The 18,374-nt window shown below is 49.9% G+C and overlaps 2 protein-coding genes across 2 annotated transcripts; both read right to left on the bottom strand.

Annotated features, from left to right (window-relative positions):
- Nucleotides 1-10,694: 10,694 nt before the first annotated feature.
- On the bottom strand, nucleotides 10,695-12,215 carry LOC123176601 (protein MAIN-LIKE 2-like). The gene is made up of 3 exons (XM_044590724.1): nucleotides 11,471-12,215; nucleotides 11,105-11,386; nucleotides 10,695-11,008 (listed from the first exon to the last, which is right to left on the bottom strand). The coding sequence occupies exons 1-3, from the start codon at nucleotides 11,630-11,632 to the stop codon at nucleotides 10,838-10,840; spliced, it is 615 nt and encodes a 204-aa protein (XP_044446659.1). The 5' UTR covers nucleotides 11,633-12,215; the 3' UTR covers nucleotides 10,695-10,837.
- A 4,080-nt stretch (nucleotides 12,216-16,295) lies between these two features.
- On the bottom strand, nucleotides 16,296-18,374 carry LOC123176613 (uncharacterized). The gene is made up of 2 exons (XM_044590733.1): nucleotides 16,877-18,374; nucleotides 16,296-16,790 (listed from the first exon to the last, which is right to left on the bottom strand). Exons 1-2 carry the CDS (start codon nucleotides 17,714-17,716, stop codon nucleotides 16,587-16,589), a joined length of 1,044 nt encoding a protein of 347 aa, XP_044446668.1. The 5' UTR covers nucleotides 17,717-18,374; the 3' UTR covers nucleotides 16,296-16,586.

Genomic DNA, 18,374 nt, shown 5'->3' on the forward strand with positions numbered 1-18,374 from the left:
CCAAGATCAACACGCTCTTCACCGACAATAAGCTCCAACGTCTCGTTTTTTTGCAGCAAGAATTTTATGGGTGCCATCAAGATGATTCCTCCATTGATGACTATTGCATGTGCCTCAAGAGGCTTGCTGATGAGCTTCGTGACATCGGTGCCAAGGTGTCTGATGAGCTTATGCTTAGCACCCTCACTGCCGGCCTCAACGAGGACTTCGTCAACTTGGCCCCCAACCTCACCTTGCTACCGAACCCTACCTTCCACACCGTTGACATGTACTTGTGTCTGGAGGGAGGACGGATGAAGAATGTTAAGGATCGGGTGCATCACACCGTCCTCGCCACCGGGACTTCTCGCGGGACACCCGCGCTAGCTCCACCCCAGCCGCAGCATCCTGCCCCGTCGGGGTTCTTCCCCCTGCCTCCCGCGTCGCCCGCGCCATAGCAGCAGCAGGGCGGTGGTCGCCACAACAGGCGCCGTGGGGGTGGCCGCCCCGCAGAGCAGCAGCAGCAGCAGCCAGGGTACGGAGGGGCGCCACACCAACCCCAGCCCTCCCCGCCCTGGACCACCGGCGCCAACCCGCGGACTGGCGTGGTTCATGCCTACCACATGCCGGTCCCGCGAGCTCCCGCTCCGTGTCTCCTTGGACCACGCCCCGCCGCCCCGCCGGCATATCTGGCGCGCCCTACCAGGCGGGGGGGGGGGGGGGGGCTCCTAGCCCCACCGACGACCTGCGGCTACCCGCCACTGCTCGCGCCGGCTCCGACCCATGGGGGCTACGCGCTCCCACCTGCACCGTGGGATCCGGCCCTCCTCGCCGCGCTGCACTCGGGGCCGTCCCCCAACAACTACGTCAGTGGAGGTGATTGGTAGATGGACACGGGGGCTACTGCCCACATGACAGTTCATCCCGGTAACCTAACCTCATACTCTCCTGTTAACACCTCCACCTGTATCACCCTCGATTACTCATGTCGGTCATAGTTTCTGAATTATCGATGCATGCAATCCTTTCTTTCCAACAAACTAGAACAATGATTTCTCTAATCACTTGACATATCTAGCTGGAGCGTAATGCATGTGTTTTGAGAGCAAAGCAGGCGGACGCGAGTCACATTGTGGATGCGTGTCGGCGGGACCTGGAGCGATGGAGGCTGGCAGGCGCAAAATGCATTGAGCACCCATTCGGGGATGTAATGTGAGAAGTTTCATTTTTGTAATCGGTAGCCGTAGCCCTGGCCAAACCGGCTACATGTAGTCCTCTTTTAGCCTCTTGATCACTTGATCACTTTTTGTAACATCTCCTCCTGCTAAATCAATGGAAACCAGCGCGCGCTGGATATTTCTTCAAAAAAGAAAAACTTCCCTCTTCCCTGTTCCCACTGTCATTTCCCATTTTACCCCTCTGCTGTTATATTGCCATGTTATACCTCCCATCTTCCCTCTACCGTCCCCGTCCCCCGTCTTCTTCTCCATATCTGAAACACCGCGCGCCGCCATCCCCCCTCATCCTCCCTCCCTCCCTCCCATCCAGTCAACCCTCTGCGCGCGGCAATGAAAGAAATTTTGAAGATCCTCCTGAAAGGAGGCGGAGTTGTGGTCGGCCTATGCGTGGCGGGTGGTGTCTTCTTCGGCGTGCGCTGGCTCGTCCGGCGGTATGGCGGCGGCGGCGGCGGCGAGCGCCGCATCGTCGTCGTCGTCGGGGAGGACGACTTCGACCTCGCACCAGTGGCGGAGGAGGGCGCCCCCCGCGCTGCAGTTGCTGGGGTGGACGGCGGAGCGGAGGAGGGTTTCGACCTCGAGGGCGGCGAGCTGCACGGCGGCGCGGTGGCCGAGCTGGACCTGGAGGGAGGCTTGCTGGACGATGTCCGCAGGAGGCCCTTCATCAATTTCATCCACGCGCAAGGCGGCGTGCGCCTCAGCTTCTCGGAGCCGAGTTACAACACTATCTGATCACGGTGATTCTTTCAGGGTTTCAGAGTTGATCGTATTTGCCCTTTCAGTATGTGCTAGTATGTGCTTCCTCGAGTAGCTTCCTGAACTTGAAATCTTGAACTCGCTTTGAGTCCGTCGGCATATTTCATTTCGGTTGTAACGAGTACTCTATTTCGGTTGAGGGTTTAGGGTTGGAGATGCCCTAACAAATCCAAACGGAGCGTGTCGTACCTTGTAACACTCTTGTCTTCCGGAAATCCAATGCCGCCGCGTGGTCCGAAACAGCGACAGCTACATTGCGTCACGTAGTAGGACACAAAAGCGCCTTGCAGGCTGCGCATGATCGATGCATCGCATGCGACTCCTGTACAACCAGGTTAAAACATGTTCATGTGGGACCCTCTACGAGTTAATTGTTCGAGCAGCGCTTTATTAATTGCTCCGCCAGTCAGACGAGCCTTTTTGCCATTTCGGAGTAGAGCTACTGTTCAGGCAGTGTCATAGCATGGGGGTATTCTGCGCAGCTACTGGACAAGCTCTTTGCTGTGCGGCCAGCACTGTAGCGCAAAGGCAGCGGCAGCGGGGTCCACCTGCATGTCCAAACTGATGGCAAGGGTAGTGCAAGAACTCAGCTGCAACACCTATGATCTACCAAAGCACGTCCGTTCCTTGTTTTTAGGAGAAAGGGAACAACTCTGCTGACTAATAATAAGAGAGTAAACCAAATACATAATTGCGTGTTTTATGAGAAAAAACTAGGTTGAAAACATTGGCGGCAACTCCAAATAGGAGGGCGCCGCAACGCCATCATCGCCGGTATCCTTCAAACCCCATGGAACCAAGGCTTTCGCACTGAGCCCTAAACCCCTCCACCTAACCGAGCCCCAAAGAAGGAACCCAGCCACGGTCGACAAAGAGCAAACCGAGGCCGTGCTATATCGGTAGTAAAAATTAACCATGGCCACCGGATCAGAGAGCCCTCCGATCGAGCCCCACACTACTACCATGGAGGTGAGTAGACGCCGATGAACAGAACACCGAGGTCGAGCCTTAGACCCGCCACGAAATCACAGCTCACACAAGAAGCGAAACCCGGCCACAACCCAACCGTACTAGATTAGGCCCAAAACCTCCACTGTGCGCAGCCGCAACGGCACTTGTTGCGTTCCTCCGCGCCAATCCGCCAGCCTAAGCACCGACCCCAACGGCCATCCCCGTGACCGGAGGAGGGAGATTGGGACCGCCCCAATCTGGACCTTTGGGCCCGCTCCCGGGAAGCCACCGAGCCGCCCACGCCTCCCAGGCCGCCCGCCTAACCACATCCGCTGACGCAGAGGCGTGACGTCGTGCCATCCATAGTCATCTGCTCACCGCACGCCGACATGAGCCCCCAACTCGTGGATGACACCGTCGCCGGAGAAAAGAACCGACCCCGCGGTCGCCTGCTCCACGCACGCCGAGATGAGCCCCCAACTGGTGGATGACACCGTCGCTGGAGAAAAGAGCCGACCCCGCGGTCACCTGCTCCACGCGAGCTTCGCTTGCGAGAGGCAGCGGCGTCAGCGAGGGGAGGAGGAGGGTGGCGGTCGCCGGGTGCTCGGTGGTTGGGGTCACCGCACTCTCGCACTGTGGAGGGAGCGACGTGGTGGCAGGCGTGAAAGATTTTTGGGCCTTTTTTTCTATGGACATGTTGGTTTGGTCATCCAAAAATTTACTAGTTCATTTACTGTTTAAATAGGGCCGCACAATGCGTCCGCCGACTGATCTTTTGTAAAGATCAGCCGGGTCATGGACCGTTTGATGGGCAAAATCGAGTGGCCAACATTGCGGCTCCCTTTGCAACATGGAGCTTAATCCATGTGAAATATTATGCCATTTATGCCAACACTGTAGCAGTGAAACTAATTTAGTGCGTGGCCTCATCTTGCATATGTAACCAGACCACAAGTAACCCAGCAGCGTCACTCCCGATAAAAAAGGGAAATGAAAAGTTGTTGCCTGCCAAAGATGAGCCCATTGCAATCAGCTATCCGCACGGACGCCAGCGACGAATAATTGCACGGGCTCCCATCATCCACAGGACCAGGACAGGGCTGCAACAGTGACAGCCACGGGAAACACGAGCCGAGAATGAAGCTTCGCGTGTAGGTAGTTGCGTTGAATGCGTACGGGTCTCAGCAGAATCGATTAACTATAAGTGGAGTTTAGGGTTAGCCTTTAGGGTGGGTAGTCTTCTTCTAACCAAGAACACAGGCAGCTGCATAGCCTATGCTCTATCATATGTTATCGCGTACGCATCTTAGCGGAATTGATCGCTACGTGGGGTTTGGAACCAGGCTTTATCATGTGTGGTCTTCTACTCAAAAGCACCGGCCAAAAGTACATCCATCAGGCGAGGCATCGCTTCCAGATAGTTCTTCAGCAACTTGCGTCAGCTGATCGGGCCCGAACCGATGGAGGGTGTCAGCTTGATGAGCACCTAGCAAGTTGGCAAGACACACCATGTCATCTGCACATGCTCTGCGATCCTGTCCTTGAGATCGACGAGGTTAACCTGAAGCTACACCAATCGGCAGCCTATCCGGCCAACAGAAAAGTACGCACCCTTGTTCAGTTACAATCCTTTACTCTCCCGTCAAAAAAAAAATTCATTTACTCTTGTTAGGGCATTTGTAACCGATCCCCTAAAACATAAGGGAGTAAACGGCCGAGTAAAGTTAGTGGGTAAAATTTTACTCCACTCACGGTGGCCGCACTTAGCCGATCCCCTAAAAGTTAGTGAAGTAAAAATAAAATTGTCTAGATTTTGTATCCTAGCCACATCAACTTCAAATAAAACATAATACATATCTTAAAAACATTCAAATTAAAACGTGCATAGCAATAATCATCATAACATAAAGTTTCATCACCGTGTTTTCAAATTTAAACGTGCGAAGTTCATTCAAAAGACATCACTTTAAACACAATGTTTGCTTCAAAATTACCACAAACATAGTATGTATATGTTCAGGATCGAGCCAATCTTTGGCATGCACCACCACCCTCTCGGCCACCACCATTCAAAGGAGGTCATCCGCAAAGAAATCAACGTTGCCACCCCCCTCGGCCACCATCACCCTCACCAGCACCCTCTCGGCCACCATCACCATGAGCACCATCACCACCCCCTCGGCCACCATCACCACCACCCCCTCGGGACACGAGTTTTTTTAACCTTGTTGGCATTTCATAGAGCACTTGGCGGCCACGTTTTTTGTTGCCGGCCGCGGCCGCCGCTCGTGCCGGAGCAGTTGCCGCACGAGGCGTAGGCCTTGCACAAGCCGGCGCCACAGTCTTCTTCGTCTTCCTCTTGGCGGCCGCCTCGGCGAGCGCCGCCGCCACCGCCATCGGCTTTCGAGACCGTTTGCCCCCGGTAGGTGCGGCGGGAACGTCGAGTGTCATTGCCGGAGACTTAGTGGCCACGCCGGACACCGTTGGTGCGGTTGTCAGCCCCAAGCTTTTTTTCGCCATCGGCGACGGCGCGTGGGTGGATTCCGGCCACTATTCACCGGCACCGGCGGCCAGCGGGGTGAGCGGGGGGGGGGGGGGGTGTTGGCTATCCATTCCGACCGGCTCGAAGGTCATCAGTGACCACAGCGGAGGCAGGAGGCAGTGCGGCGCGGGAGGGAGAGGCTTGGTTTTCCTCAACCGAGCAAAGTTGGACTAAATTTATGATTTTTTAGGGGAAATAGGGAGTTGGAGTAAAAAAAATACTCCGTTAACTATTTTAGGGATCGGCTAGGTCCATTGTAAGGGAGTAAACCAAAAAATTTACTCCCTTATGGCATTTTAGGGGTCGGTTAGAAATGGCCATAGCTCTTTAAGTGTCCGATGAATTTCTAACTTTCCAATGCTTCCATTCTAATAGAAGGAGTAATATGGATGTCCTCCCTACATCCATTCTCCTGACAAGTATTTCCAGACAAAGAAAGTATTCAACTACCGTTTAGGTCAAACAACGAGTAGTAGCATAAAACTAATTTTTTTTTGCTAAAGCACATCTAAATGTGCCATAAGGGCATTTCCAACGCTGACCAGCAAATTGGCTCCGGCATCCGTCCGCAGATAAAAGGGAACCAGTCCGCGGACACGGATGTGAGAGGCGGACATCCAACGATGCCCGCATACATTTCAAGCCAAGTTTCAACTAAACGGGCGAAATTCATCAAATCCGGCGGAAATCATCAAAGTTTGGATAGAAAATAGCACAAATCATCCATACATAGCATCCATATAAGTCTAGTACAATAATAGTTTAAATTCAACAAGAAATAGTTGAAATTGAACGAGAATAACCGGATGCTCAACAAGTTTTTCATGAACGGATCATGTCGTCCCACACATACCGCCCCTTCAGCTTCATTCAACAATGTATGTACATAAGTGACCGTCTCTCTATCCTGTGGTACATAATGACAGCGTGTACGGGCGACATAATGTGTAGATCAACATTGAATGAAGGATTCAATCAGCAAGTTGAGGAAGAAGAAGCAAAACTTACGATCTCCTCCTCTGCCACGCGCAATGGCCACCTTACTTCCAACCGACCAGCCATGTCACAAAACATGGTGGCAGAGGTTTGGATGGCGTACCATCGATACGATAATGAGTTCATATTGCGATCATGCATGATGTGCATGTCGTAGGGCCCAATGTGCTTTCACGCGTGAAACAAATCATGCAAGCGCTACCAGAAGAGCCCCCTTCTGCTCCTGCCTACAAAATCCGTGGATATGGACAACCACGCATCACACAACAACTCATCCTCCATGATCGAGTACCACCGCCATCCTTCGTACTCTTAAAAAATGACATGGCACTCGAAATAAGCTCAATGGCATTTCACCGAACACCTGGCAGGCATGGTGTCCGTCATGGACGCCGTCTACAGGGGCGGAGTGTACCTGGCTGCGGACGGGTCATGTATGGACGGCACCATCATGAAACACGAGCAGGCGCGTCTTTGCTAGTTGCGGACGTCCGACAATGCGTGTGGCGGACGAAGAGGTACAACGCCGGCATCGGAGGAGGAAGGTGCGGATGCAAAGTAAGGGGCGGCAAGGGGTGGAGCGTAAGAGAATGGGACCGAGAGGGGATTTGAGTGGTCCGGGGGTGTCAGAGTCCTACATGGCGGCGGTCCGGACTCCCACAACCCCCCCCCCCCCCCCCCCCCCCGCACTTTGCTTCGAATTTTCGAGAAAAAGTGCGTCCGTACCGCCCAGTAGACCGGTCCAGGCCCAATGGCACAACACGTCCGGACTACGCGGTCCAGACGGTTGTGGGCGGTTTGAGGGTCGGCGTTGGAGATGCCCTATGTATTTGATATCTAAGTCCTATATCATTGATCTCACGCGAAGATTCGTGTGGTTTTTTCTTTTCTTTTTCTCTTTCTTTTTTTGCTTGATTGACTCACTTAGATGATGTGCAATAAGGTCATCTGCAACACTGACCCGCAAATTTGCTCCGGCATACGTCCCCTGACAGGCAGTCCTCGGACATGGATGCGGGAGGCATTCATCCAAACTAGCCGGATATGTCCGCTTACATTTCAACGTATTTCAACGAAAACGAACAAAAATTGATGCAAACTCAAACAAACCGGGCGATATTCATTTAAACTTAGATAATTTTAACATAAAACCGAACAATATTTCATCCAGTGAACTAAAAACCTTAAAAAACCGTATTCCTACACTACCCTATATTTCATGGTGACCACGTAGGCCATCTTGAGCTGACTGGCGGCTCCCCATCATTGTCGTCAGAGCCGTTATCGTCATCAACTTGTTGTCGTCGGGGGGCTTCAAGCGGCGGAAGGGTGCGGTGTCGCAGCAGGGCTTTCCGGCAGCTGCCTGATGCTCGCAGATGATCCGCTTGGCAACCTCCCACGTCATGCATACTGCGGCTATGGCCATCGACGACATCGGCAAGGAGAGGGCGGCGGTCCTTGGAGAAGGCATCATTCGCAGCGGCGATCTCGCTGAGAGACCACTCTTCGTTTACTTGGCCATCTCCTCGTCGAGGAGGCGGAGACGGCTCTTGCTCGTCTCTGCCGTCATCGCGGAGTGGTCCAGGGCAAAGGCGTACGCCATGTCCGGGTCCGCCGCGATGTTTGGCGGCGGGACGTCGGAGTCCGCAAACTCTTAGAGTTAATTACGAAGTCAAAATTGCGTAAATGTGTAGTCTAAATATATTTTTTATTGAGCACTGCCAAATATTTTGTTTCAGAAACCATTAACTAAACTTCTATGCAAACTAGTTTCTTACTTGTGCACCTAAGGTTAGCCCAAGTAGTACCAAAGTATCTAATGTGAGTTCAATAAATTAGCTTGGTGAAATGGAGATAACAATTTTGTTTGAAATGCATCGATTCATCTTTTAGATAACACTAACAGGTCAATTGTGTAGTTCTCGCATATACTTTATCCATGGGAAATATTATGCCATTTATGCCAATACTGTAGCAGTGAAAATAATTTAGTGTGGGGCCTCACCTTGCATGTGTACCACAAGCAACCCAGCAGTGTCACAACTAGGCATGTGGTGTCCATTTCAGCACTCGGCATAGTACTACCACGCAGCAGCTCAGTTTAGGCACTCCCAATCAGAAAGGAAATGAAAAGTTGTTGCATGGCAAAGGAAATTAAGTGCTGGTGCGGCAGCAGCCCCATTGCATGCCAAAGTTGAGCCCACCGCCATCACCTATCCACACGGACGCCAGCGACGAGACGAATAATTGTACGGGCCTAGAGTGACTAAGATTCATTCCCAGCAAGATATGCCGCCCCCAATTCCCCAACCAATCGTCAGGGCACCATGAATATTATTCTGAATAAAAAGGGGGCTTCTAGAGGTACTTATCTATCGATCCATTTCCATTGCACAAAGGAAGTGCAGCGGCAAAAGTTGAGAGGACGGAGAAGGAACGTACGTGACTGGGAAGTAACCAACAGAAGCAGGAGCGATATGAAATCAAGCCTAGCTAGAAGGCCAGGATTAAGAGGAATGAGGAGAGATATGTAAATGCAGGTTTTAGGATCAAGGTATAATTAACCTAGAGGACTTACACTGATGTACCATTTTTTCCCCCGTCGAAATGACAAACGGATGAACGAGTCCGTGAAAAGCAGATGCACGAGATCGATCACCACATCTCCCACGCCCTGGCCTACCGATGTTTCCCTCGCATCCCTTCTTCCGGTCGCCGCCGCCGCACGCACCGGGCGCCCTAATCTTGTCTCGTTTCTCCCGTCCTCCGTGGTACCAGGACCGCAGCAGTGACAGCGATGACCATGACCAGGACCACGAGCAGGTAGTTCTCCCATCATCCGCATGCAGGACCAGGACAAGGCTGCAACAGTGACAGCCACGGGAAGATGAGCCGAGAATTGTGAAAAATCACAAAACTGTCCCTTTGACCAAAGTTTAACATAAAATGGCCTTCTTTTGAAAATATTTCACAAAATGGCCCTAACCGCATGACGCCCGCACCCAGGGCGCCATGCCAAGTAACACAACGCTCCGGTCAAGGGCGCCATACTGGTCAGCGGTGACTTGCCACGTTGGCAGGGCATGGCAGCATGGCGCCTCAGGCCAAGGCGCCGTGCTCATGATCATGACACCCCTGCCCGGGGCGCCATGCCCCTTGCGTGAACAAAAACAGAGTACCCCCTGTTTTCCCCTCCACAAACCCTCACTTTTCCCCTTCTCCGCCCCGGCCGCCCCACTCAAGCCCCTCCCTAATGCCCACAAAATTTCGTGGACCGGAGCTCCAAATCGGTGATTTATCCTTCCCTTCGATCCCTCAAGGTATTCTCCATCATTCCTTCTCTTTTTGTTGGTTGAAATCTCCACATTGTGGGGATTTGGGGAAAACCTAGGTCATCCAATTTTGCTATTTTTGTTGATGCATTTTGGTGTTTATGATTCTAGATGGCGAGGATCATCAATGTGCATCATGTGGACTTTGTCTCCTTTGAGAAGGGAGACGCGGACTATGGTGACCCGAAGAAGAAGCCGGTAGTGATGGTGTTTCCCATAAGTCCTAGCCTTGAGGAGGTTTTGGTTGAGCTTCGAAGAAGGTTGAATTGGATGGAAGAAAGCGATGGAGTAGACTTAATCGGAAGGTATAATGTTGGGTATGGGCAACATATTCGTTGGAAGATAATGCCTCTTGACTCCGAGTTTCATTGGGAAGCATATAAAGAGAGTGTGTTGGCCTCACAAGATAAATTATTTGAGTTATTTGCCACAAAGGTTGTTCGTGCTCGGTTGCACATTGATTTGAATCGGTGTGCATCTTCATATGATGCTAGAAGCCCGGTTCGAGATTCAACACATGTCACTCCGAATGTGCATGACACAACAATGAGCCAACCTCCAATAACCCAGTGTTTGAGCCACGTCGGGAATGACCAAGTTGATAATGAAGACTTGCATGGCGCCCCCAACATCAGAAGCTTAAAATGTTTTGCTGTTGGACTTAGCCATTTTCTACGACCATGGCGCCCTAGGCTGGGGCGCCGTGCTGGCAACGCATGGCGCCCTGGGTTGGGGCGCAGTGCTGGCGACGAGCATGGCGCCCTTGGCTGGGGCGCCATGCTGTCAACTGGCCCAGTTCTGTTTTTGTTTTTGATTTTGATGAGAATGCTACAAAGTTTCCGACAATAAGTGTTGACAGACATAAATGACACATATCAAAGTTTCCAACAAATAAGTTCGCGACATCAAGTTTTGGACAAATACTACAAGTCCTCGACAAACCATAAGTTCACAACATCAACTTTTGGACAAATACTACAAGTCCTCGACAAACATAAGTTCACGACATCAAGTTTTGGACAAATACTACAAGTCCTTCCCCTTCATCATTTCCTTCCTTTCCCCCTCTTAGCCGGTGCAACATCCTTCCCCTTCACTAAACGCCTTCTCCTCTGCAGCTGCGGCACCTCCTGTAGACACTTTGGGTTAAGTCTGAAAGTAATAAAACCATCTCCCCTACCAATATTGCCCTCCGTTCCGTACGGTTCCCGCGTAACCTATAAGCAAAGATTAAGAAAAAAACTACATTTTTACTATGATTTTTGGAAAACCAAAGAAACCGGAAAGACAAAGCAAGTCTCTACTAAGATAACCTGCTCCGGGGTCATGATGTCAAGCTCGTTGCAGTAGTGCAAATACATGGTCTTTGAATTGCCAACAAAACCTTCAACCTTGTCCCACTTATACGCCCATGTAGGCATACGGTCCTGGTCATCATGATCATCCCACGGGTCGTAACCCTTTGGTGTCGGCCGCCCCACTGGCAAATGCTCCCAACTCCAGATCGATAATAGAAGCATCGGACCACCGATGTTGCCTTCCTTTGACTCTACGACGTTTCTTGGATTCGCACCCCTACGGCACGCCTCGTCCAGCTAGACACAAACAAGAAATATGTCATTACAAACTAGAGAATATTTCTACATGGTGAACACACTATTATAAGCAAAACTACTTACCTGACAATACAAATAAGCCAACGCCGCCATACCCCAACTGAGTCCATGCTCCCACCCAGCAAACAGCTTAAGCCACATAAAGGAAGCGTTCACACCAGTGCCGTCAGAGAAAAGAGCCCGACTGACTACATACCACAAGTATGCCCTGGTATACTGCTGCATTGTTTCATCGTCCGCACCAGCCGGGCATTACCCAAAGTGTTCAGCAATCCAATGATAACTTGCACCGGCGGACTTCCCTTGTACCCCTGGCTCCCTCCCTATGAGTCCAACCATAATCTCACGCCATCCGTTAGAATATGTGCTAAAACAAATAGGCTCTCCTTTGATGGGAAGTCCAGTGATCAGAGAAACATCCTGCAAAGTGACCGTCATCTCCCCAGCATAGAAGTGAAAAGTATGTGTCTCAGGGCGCCATCGGTCAACGAGTGATGTGATCGCACACGGGTTCATCTTCCGCATCGAACGAGACACGAGTGAGATGAAAGGGAGAAGCCCCATCTTCCGAATATACTCCGTGTATCGCTCGTCATACTCCATCTTGTCATGAACCGAACCGGACCTCAGGTGAAGCTGGTCAAAAACCCTTCCTTCATCTGCCATGAACCGTCCACGATGCAATTGATCATACGATGGATGGATAAAAGAACCCATCCTGCAAATTACAAATGTATATGGTAAGCCCCGTTTTCATTTGCAAATATCCGCACTAGTGCAAAAACATACATACATGTGCAAAATTTCTACACTGATTCTTCTTCCATACACCATATATGTGCATATAATTTTCTACAATATCATACACCATATATTTGCACTAATTCTTTCATATACCATATATGTGCGTACATATCCTAACCAAATTCATAGCACTTTCATAAAAATCCTATATCATACATATTCTAAGCCATACATATCCTAAATCACACTAATCCCCACATTATCACACAAAATCCACTATCCATTTAACAAAAGGATGAACTAGGGTTTCACCCAAATCAATCAAATACAGAGATTTCAACCAATAGAAAGAGGGAAAAGGGAGGAGAATACCTTGAGGATTCAAAGGGCAACCGGATCCACCGATCTTCGGCTCAGATTCACAACTCTTGAGTGGGGAGAGAGAGGGGAGATTTGAGGGGCGCCATGTGTGGGGAAAGAACAGAGAGAGGAGAGAAGGAACGAACAGAGAGCAGAGGGGCTCAGGCGGCGATGTGGTGAAGGGGTATGGCGCCCCAGGCCGGGGCGTCGTGGTACAGCCCATGGCGCCCTAGGCCGAGGCGTCATGGGCCCAAGGCCATGCCGACGTGGCAGTCAGCGCCGACGCGTATGGCGCCTTTGACCGGGGCGTTATGTTATCTAGCATGGCGCCCCGGGCACGGGCGTCATGGTGCTAGGGCCATTTTATGAAATATTTTCAGAAGAGGGCCATTTTGTGCTGAACTTTGGCCAAAGGGTCAGTTTTGTAATTTTTCAATCAATCTAGCTTCTCGCGCGTGTAAGTAGGTAGTTGCGTTGCGTGCGTACGGGTCTCAGCAGAATCGATTAACTAAGTGGAGTTCAGGGCCTTTAGCGTGGGTAGTCTTCTTCTTCTAACCAAGAACACAGGCAGCTGCATAGCCTATGCTCTATCATATGTTACCGTGTACGCATCTTAGCAGAATTGATCGCTACGTGGGGTTTGGAACCAGCCTTTACCTGAGTGGTCTTCTACTCAAAAGCACCGGCCAGCTGATCGTGCCCGAACCAATGGAGGGTGTCACCTTGATGAGCACCTAGCAAGTTGGCAAGACACATCATGTCATCTGCAAGACTGCACATGGTCTGCGATCGGCCGGATCTGTACCTTGAGATGGACGACGTAAACCTGAAGCTACGCCAATCGGCAGCCTATCCGGCCAACAGAAAAGTATGCACACTTGATGAGAACTTAAAATCCTTTACCCTTCATCTGGCTCATTATGTTTTTGGCTTGAGTTAAAATTAGAAAGCTACCATATTTGCGGATAGGCTTGCAGAAATCTACCTAGTGGCTAATTTTTTGTAAAATTCACCGTGTTTTTAGTGTTTTTTTTTGCAAAAGGCATTAATCCGGTGATTTGGCCTTTTTTTATCACTTTCTCACAAGTGAAGCTGGATAGTAAGGAGCCGAATTAGCAAAAAAACACACACACACACACCCCCTGGATTTAAAATATAAAAGCAATTCAGCACCACTAGCTAACCCGGCGCCGCCGCCCACCCCTCCTCGACTAGCTACGCAGGCGCGACTGCACCCTCTCCCCATACAATTACGCCGCCCATGACCCACGGCCTCCCAGGTGAGCCCACGAGCAACACACCTCCCCTCTCCCGGCATCGGCCATCGGATTTAGGCACTGGCAACCGGATCCAATCACCCACCGCCCGTATTGAGCCTGATGTCGACCTCACGCATGTAGGGGAAGCCGCGGGAGGAGGCGCACATGAAGACAGAGTTGTGCGCGCGGTCTAGCATGCAGCCGGGTCAGCTGCGTGGCCCGTGACGGTGGCCACAATGGGCATGGGCAGCGAGAGGCGGTCGGCCACGAGGGTGCAGAAGGCTTCTCTCTTGAGTCGTGGAGGTGGCGTGGGACCCTGCGCGCTCAGGCTTGTTCGAAGCCATTGGAGGTCACCGGCGGCCAGCACGAGGCCACCGACACTGCGGGGCACGAACGATGGCCACGGTGGAGTGGATGGCCGAGATGAGGGATTGGCCGGCTCTGGCTGGCAGCGGCTAGGCCAGGTAGGGGCAAGACGTGATACGCCTCCAACGTATCTATAATTTGGATTTTCGCATATGTCTCCAACGTCCCCAAAGCCACGATTGCGGTGACATTCGATAAGGAAGTCCCAATTTACCTTATCGTAGGCTTTTTCAAAATCTAATTTCAGCACAACTCCTACATTTTTTTATGATGTGTGTGATGCAACACACATGCAGAGTGAGGGTTCTATCCATAATATTTCTATGCTTGATAAACACATTTTGGTGCTTGCTAATAAGCTTGTCAGCGAACACGGCAACTCTGTTGTCAAGAACCTTGGTTATCAATTTATAGGGGCATCGGAGGAGGTAAATAGGGCGATATTGTTGAATTTTTTTGGCCTCATTCAACTTTAGGATCAAGGTAATTACCCCATAGTTCAAGCGCGCAACATCCAAAGTGTTGTTATGGAAGGCTTCGAATAGACACATAATATCTCTTTTAACAAAGTCCCAGCAGTGTTTATAAAATTCAACTGGGATATTATCTGGACCAGGGGCTCTGTTACTTTCCATACTAACAAAGCTTTTTTAACCTCCTCCTCTGTAAAGCCACTGGTAAGGATAAGGTTATCATCATCAGCAAGCCTCTCTTCCCTAGTCCAGGTATCAAGGGCCAGATGGAATAAGTTTCCTCTGGCGGGGCCAAAAAGATCTCTGTAGTAGGCAGTGGCATGGGAAAGGAGGTTTTGTGCCCCCTCAATAACCACATACCCATCTGTAAGGGAGTGGATAGTGTTTTTTTTCTTTTTCTCCCGTTGGCTATGTGGTGGAAATATGTCGTATTTTGATCTCCTTTGAGTTACCAACATTCATTCAAATGTTATAACCAAAAAAGTTCTTCATCAGGAAGGATTTCGTTGAGTTCTATACATAGAGAGGTTCTCCTCTCGTATGATTCTGGGTCAAGGGGTCATGACTCTTCTTCTTTTCAATTTCTTCCAACTCTTGTTTAATCCACTTCTTTCTCTTTCTAGCATGGCCAAAGGAGTGTGATCCCCAGCATTTGAAATATTTTTTGACGCGTTTCAACTTTATATTGAGGATATCGATTGGATCATCAGAATAAATTGGTTGTTCCCAGATGTCCTTAGCCTTAATGTAAAATTCCTCATTCTTCAACCAACTCAACTCAAACCTAAAGTCACGATGATGTAGGGGGCTTTTTTCACTGGGTTCGAGGATAACATCAAGGGATTGTGGTCTGAGAGGTCTATCAATAGCTTGCGAACAACAACTAGTGGAAATAGATCTTCCCAATCAAAACTCATGAGAACTCTATCTAGTTTCTCTAGAGTAGGGTTTATCTTTATTGGTCCAGGTGTACCTCCCCCCTCCCATGTGAATCTCTCAAAGATTCAGAGAGTGGATGGTAGAATTAAATCTATCTATGTATTGGGAGTGGGTTAAGTTTTTATTCTTGTCACTACTCTCCCACAGGATATTAAAGACACCACCAATCACATAGGGAATTCAAATATTAGCACAAAACGAGGCTAACTCCGTGAGGAAATCATCTTTTCTATCATCATGGGCTGCCCCATAAACCACTACAAGGTTCGAAACACATTTGAGATTCACATCAAACATCGTAGCATGTAACAAATAGTTACCTACTGACCAGGAAATAATTTCCATGGATTGTTTTTTGATCGCACACAAAATTTCACCCGATTTGCCAGTTGAAGGGATCCAGTTCCAACTAAATTTGTCAAAGGGGTCAGTTTTCCTTAATTAGGTGTTTAGGACTAAAATTCTTCTTCTTAGTTTCTTGAATGCCAATAAAATGTAGGGAATGATCTCTGATGATGTGAGAGAAGCGGGTAGTCATCCCATTTTTACCTTCTCCTCTACAATTCTAGAAGAGGGCATTCATTTTTTTTCTTTTTTGTGCCCCTCTGTCTGGTACCTCTACTAGGAAGCAAAGTAGAACTACCAGTTTCATTCTGCAAGGAACCCCCCCCCCCCCCCCTCACTTATGGTAAAAGGCCTATCTATAGCCACATTGACCTTTCTCGCCTTTTTCTTTCTAGACCAAACCACAGTAAAGTTATCATCATCTACATCATTTTCTTCTTCCGAATTCATATTTAAAGGTGTCTGGTGCCCTTTAGCATTAGTTAACATCATATGTTTACCCCCCAGATCAAGTTGAGCACACTTGTCAGTTAAGATTTCTATATTTCTACATTTTCCAAGTTCTCTAAGAATATCAACACTGGCAAAGTCAGCATCTGGAATATTAACTCCCATTTTAACAGCTCTAAGAATAAGATCATGATTGGATAGGGTATCAAATGAGTTGGGATTTTTGGGAGTACCTTCATTGTCTCATTTATTCGCCACTGCCATGGCCTTTTCGTCCACCCTCTCCATCTTGCTCTGCACATTTCGCAGGCTGAAGCGTAGGTTTTCTTCAGTAACCAGAGGAGGAGTAGGGATCACCTCAATGTTCATCTCAATGTCAAGCGATTCGACCTTGTACTCGTTAGTAATAGTCAGATTAGGATCATAATGATCATTCGCCTCCACAACCTGGTGAGAAGATTTAACAACATCAGAGTATGTCTTTTTAAGTTGCTCATGCATAGAACAGTAGGTTCCTCGTCACGGAGCCTTACTTTTTCATGCTCCATCTCCTGCGCCATGGTATCTATGAGCAGCGAAGTGTGGAGTGAGTCATCAGACTCCACACTCTCCTGTGACTCTCGAATGGGGTCTTGTTTCCCTCCGTGGGGAATGTAGGGAGATTTCCCTTCAAGCCCAATAGTACCCAGTTTAGCTCCAGGAGTCGACAGAGATGCATTTTTTTCAGTTGTATTCTTATCAGGGTTAGAGGATGTCTGAACAACACTTTTTTCTCTGTCAGGATCCCTCACCAAGATTTGGTCCACCTCATAAAAGAAATCATACAAATGATCTCCAAGAACAGCCTGAGCGATCACAGGAATCTCATCCACATTTCTACATCCTAGCCGGACCCGAGCAGAGGTCAGGCGATATAAGGTAGCAGCATCTATTTCCAAAGGAACACCAACCAACGAAGCAACATGCCTCAGATTTCTGTCACTTATTTTGCCCAGAGGGACATTGCTCACTTTAACCCATGCTACTTTCATCACCCCTTTTGTCCCGACCGCAGACGACCATTGAGTAGCATGGATTACAACACCACTAGTTTTAAGAGCTGCCCTCCCCACATAACAGATATGTGACACTGCATGAGGATTAGGAAACTGCACCGCAAAGACTCCTGGCCCTATTGCATGAGCAGAGCAGCGCCAGCGAGTGGCCAAATAAGCGCTCAGATCTAACCCCATTTGGCGGGTAGATGTTTCCTCCTCCACAATTGTAACTACAATGTTATATGTTAGCCCTCTCCTTAAATTGACTGGCAGTACATGAATCACGATGTAGTAAAAACCATGCCCCTTAGATTGAAATGCACACATCGGTGGCATGAACTCCTAAGGCAAAAATTCGACACAAACAGAGGCAAGATGACTTGGTTTATTGCACCTCTCGCAATATGCTTGAGGGCAACGAGCAGGAGAATGCTCATGCGACATAAAATAGGACAGGCATAGGGTTTGTTGGTAGGAAGCACCTGAGCAGGGTTTTGCTTCCCCTGTGGACGACGCAGTGGGGATGTAGACTGTTGCCCGGTGGCGTTGCCACCCGAGTCCGACGACACCTGAGTCTTCTAAACCCAGACTCTACCGTCCTGGATCTCGCGGCATTTGGGCGCCGCTGCCTCGTCCCAGCGCGAGGCGTCCCTCGAAGCCGACGCGATGTTGGATGAGGTAGAGTTGGTGTGGTCGTCGCCGTCTTCACGCTTCCACGAGTACTTGTTCCGGTCGCCTCCACGGCCGTTGTCGCGGCCGGCCTGCGGCCCCGCTCCGTGACCCATGTGGCCAGCTCCGCCTCCTCCACGTCGATGTCCACGGTAGTTGCGCCCCGCATCGGTCGCCGTGGGAGGAGATGTTGCGGCCGCTGCGAACGAGCGAGGATCTCCACCCACCTTGCCCTCCCACCACTCAAATGAAATTGGAGTTCTAGATCTAGGGTTTTTCGCCGCCGTCCAAAAGTGGGACAAGGAAACCTCTAGGTCAAGGATTG

The sequence above is a fragment of the Triticum aestivum genome, chromosome 1D, assembly GCF_018294505.1.
Source record: "Triticum aestivum cultivar Chinese Spring chromosome 1D, IWGSC CS RefSeq v2.1, whole genome shotgun sequence".
NCBI classification, from domain to species: Eukaryota; Viridiplantae; Streptophyta; class Magnoliopsida; order Poales; family Poaceae; genus Triticum; species Triticum aestivum.

Bases quoted from the DNA above. Each gene is read 5' to 3' on its own strand.
- LOC123176613 (XM_044590733.1), bottom strand. From the start codon at position 17,716: ATGCCACCGATGTGTGCATTTCAATCTAAGGGGCATGGTTTTTACTAC. The intron at 16,791-16,876 runs GTAAGGCTCCGT...TCTTCTCACCAG, and splicing joins AGGAGATGGAGCATGAAAAA to GTTGTGGAGGCGAATGATCA.
- LOC123176601 (XM_044590724.1), bottom strand. From the start codon at position 11,632: ATGCAGCAGTATACCAGGGCATACTTGTGGTATGTAGTCAGTCGGGCT. The intron at 11,387-11,470 runs GTAAGTAGTTTT...GTTTGTGTCTAG, and splicing joins TGGCTTATTTGTATTGTCAG to CTGGACGAGGCGTGCCGTAG. The intron at 11,009-11,104 runs GTTATCTTAGTA...CTTTGCTTATAG, and splicing joins ACATCATGACCCCGGAGCAG to GTTACGCGGGAACCGTACGG.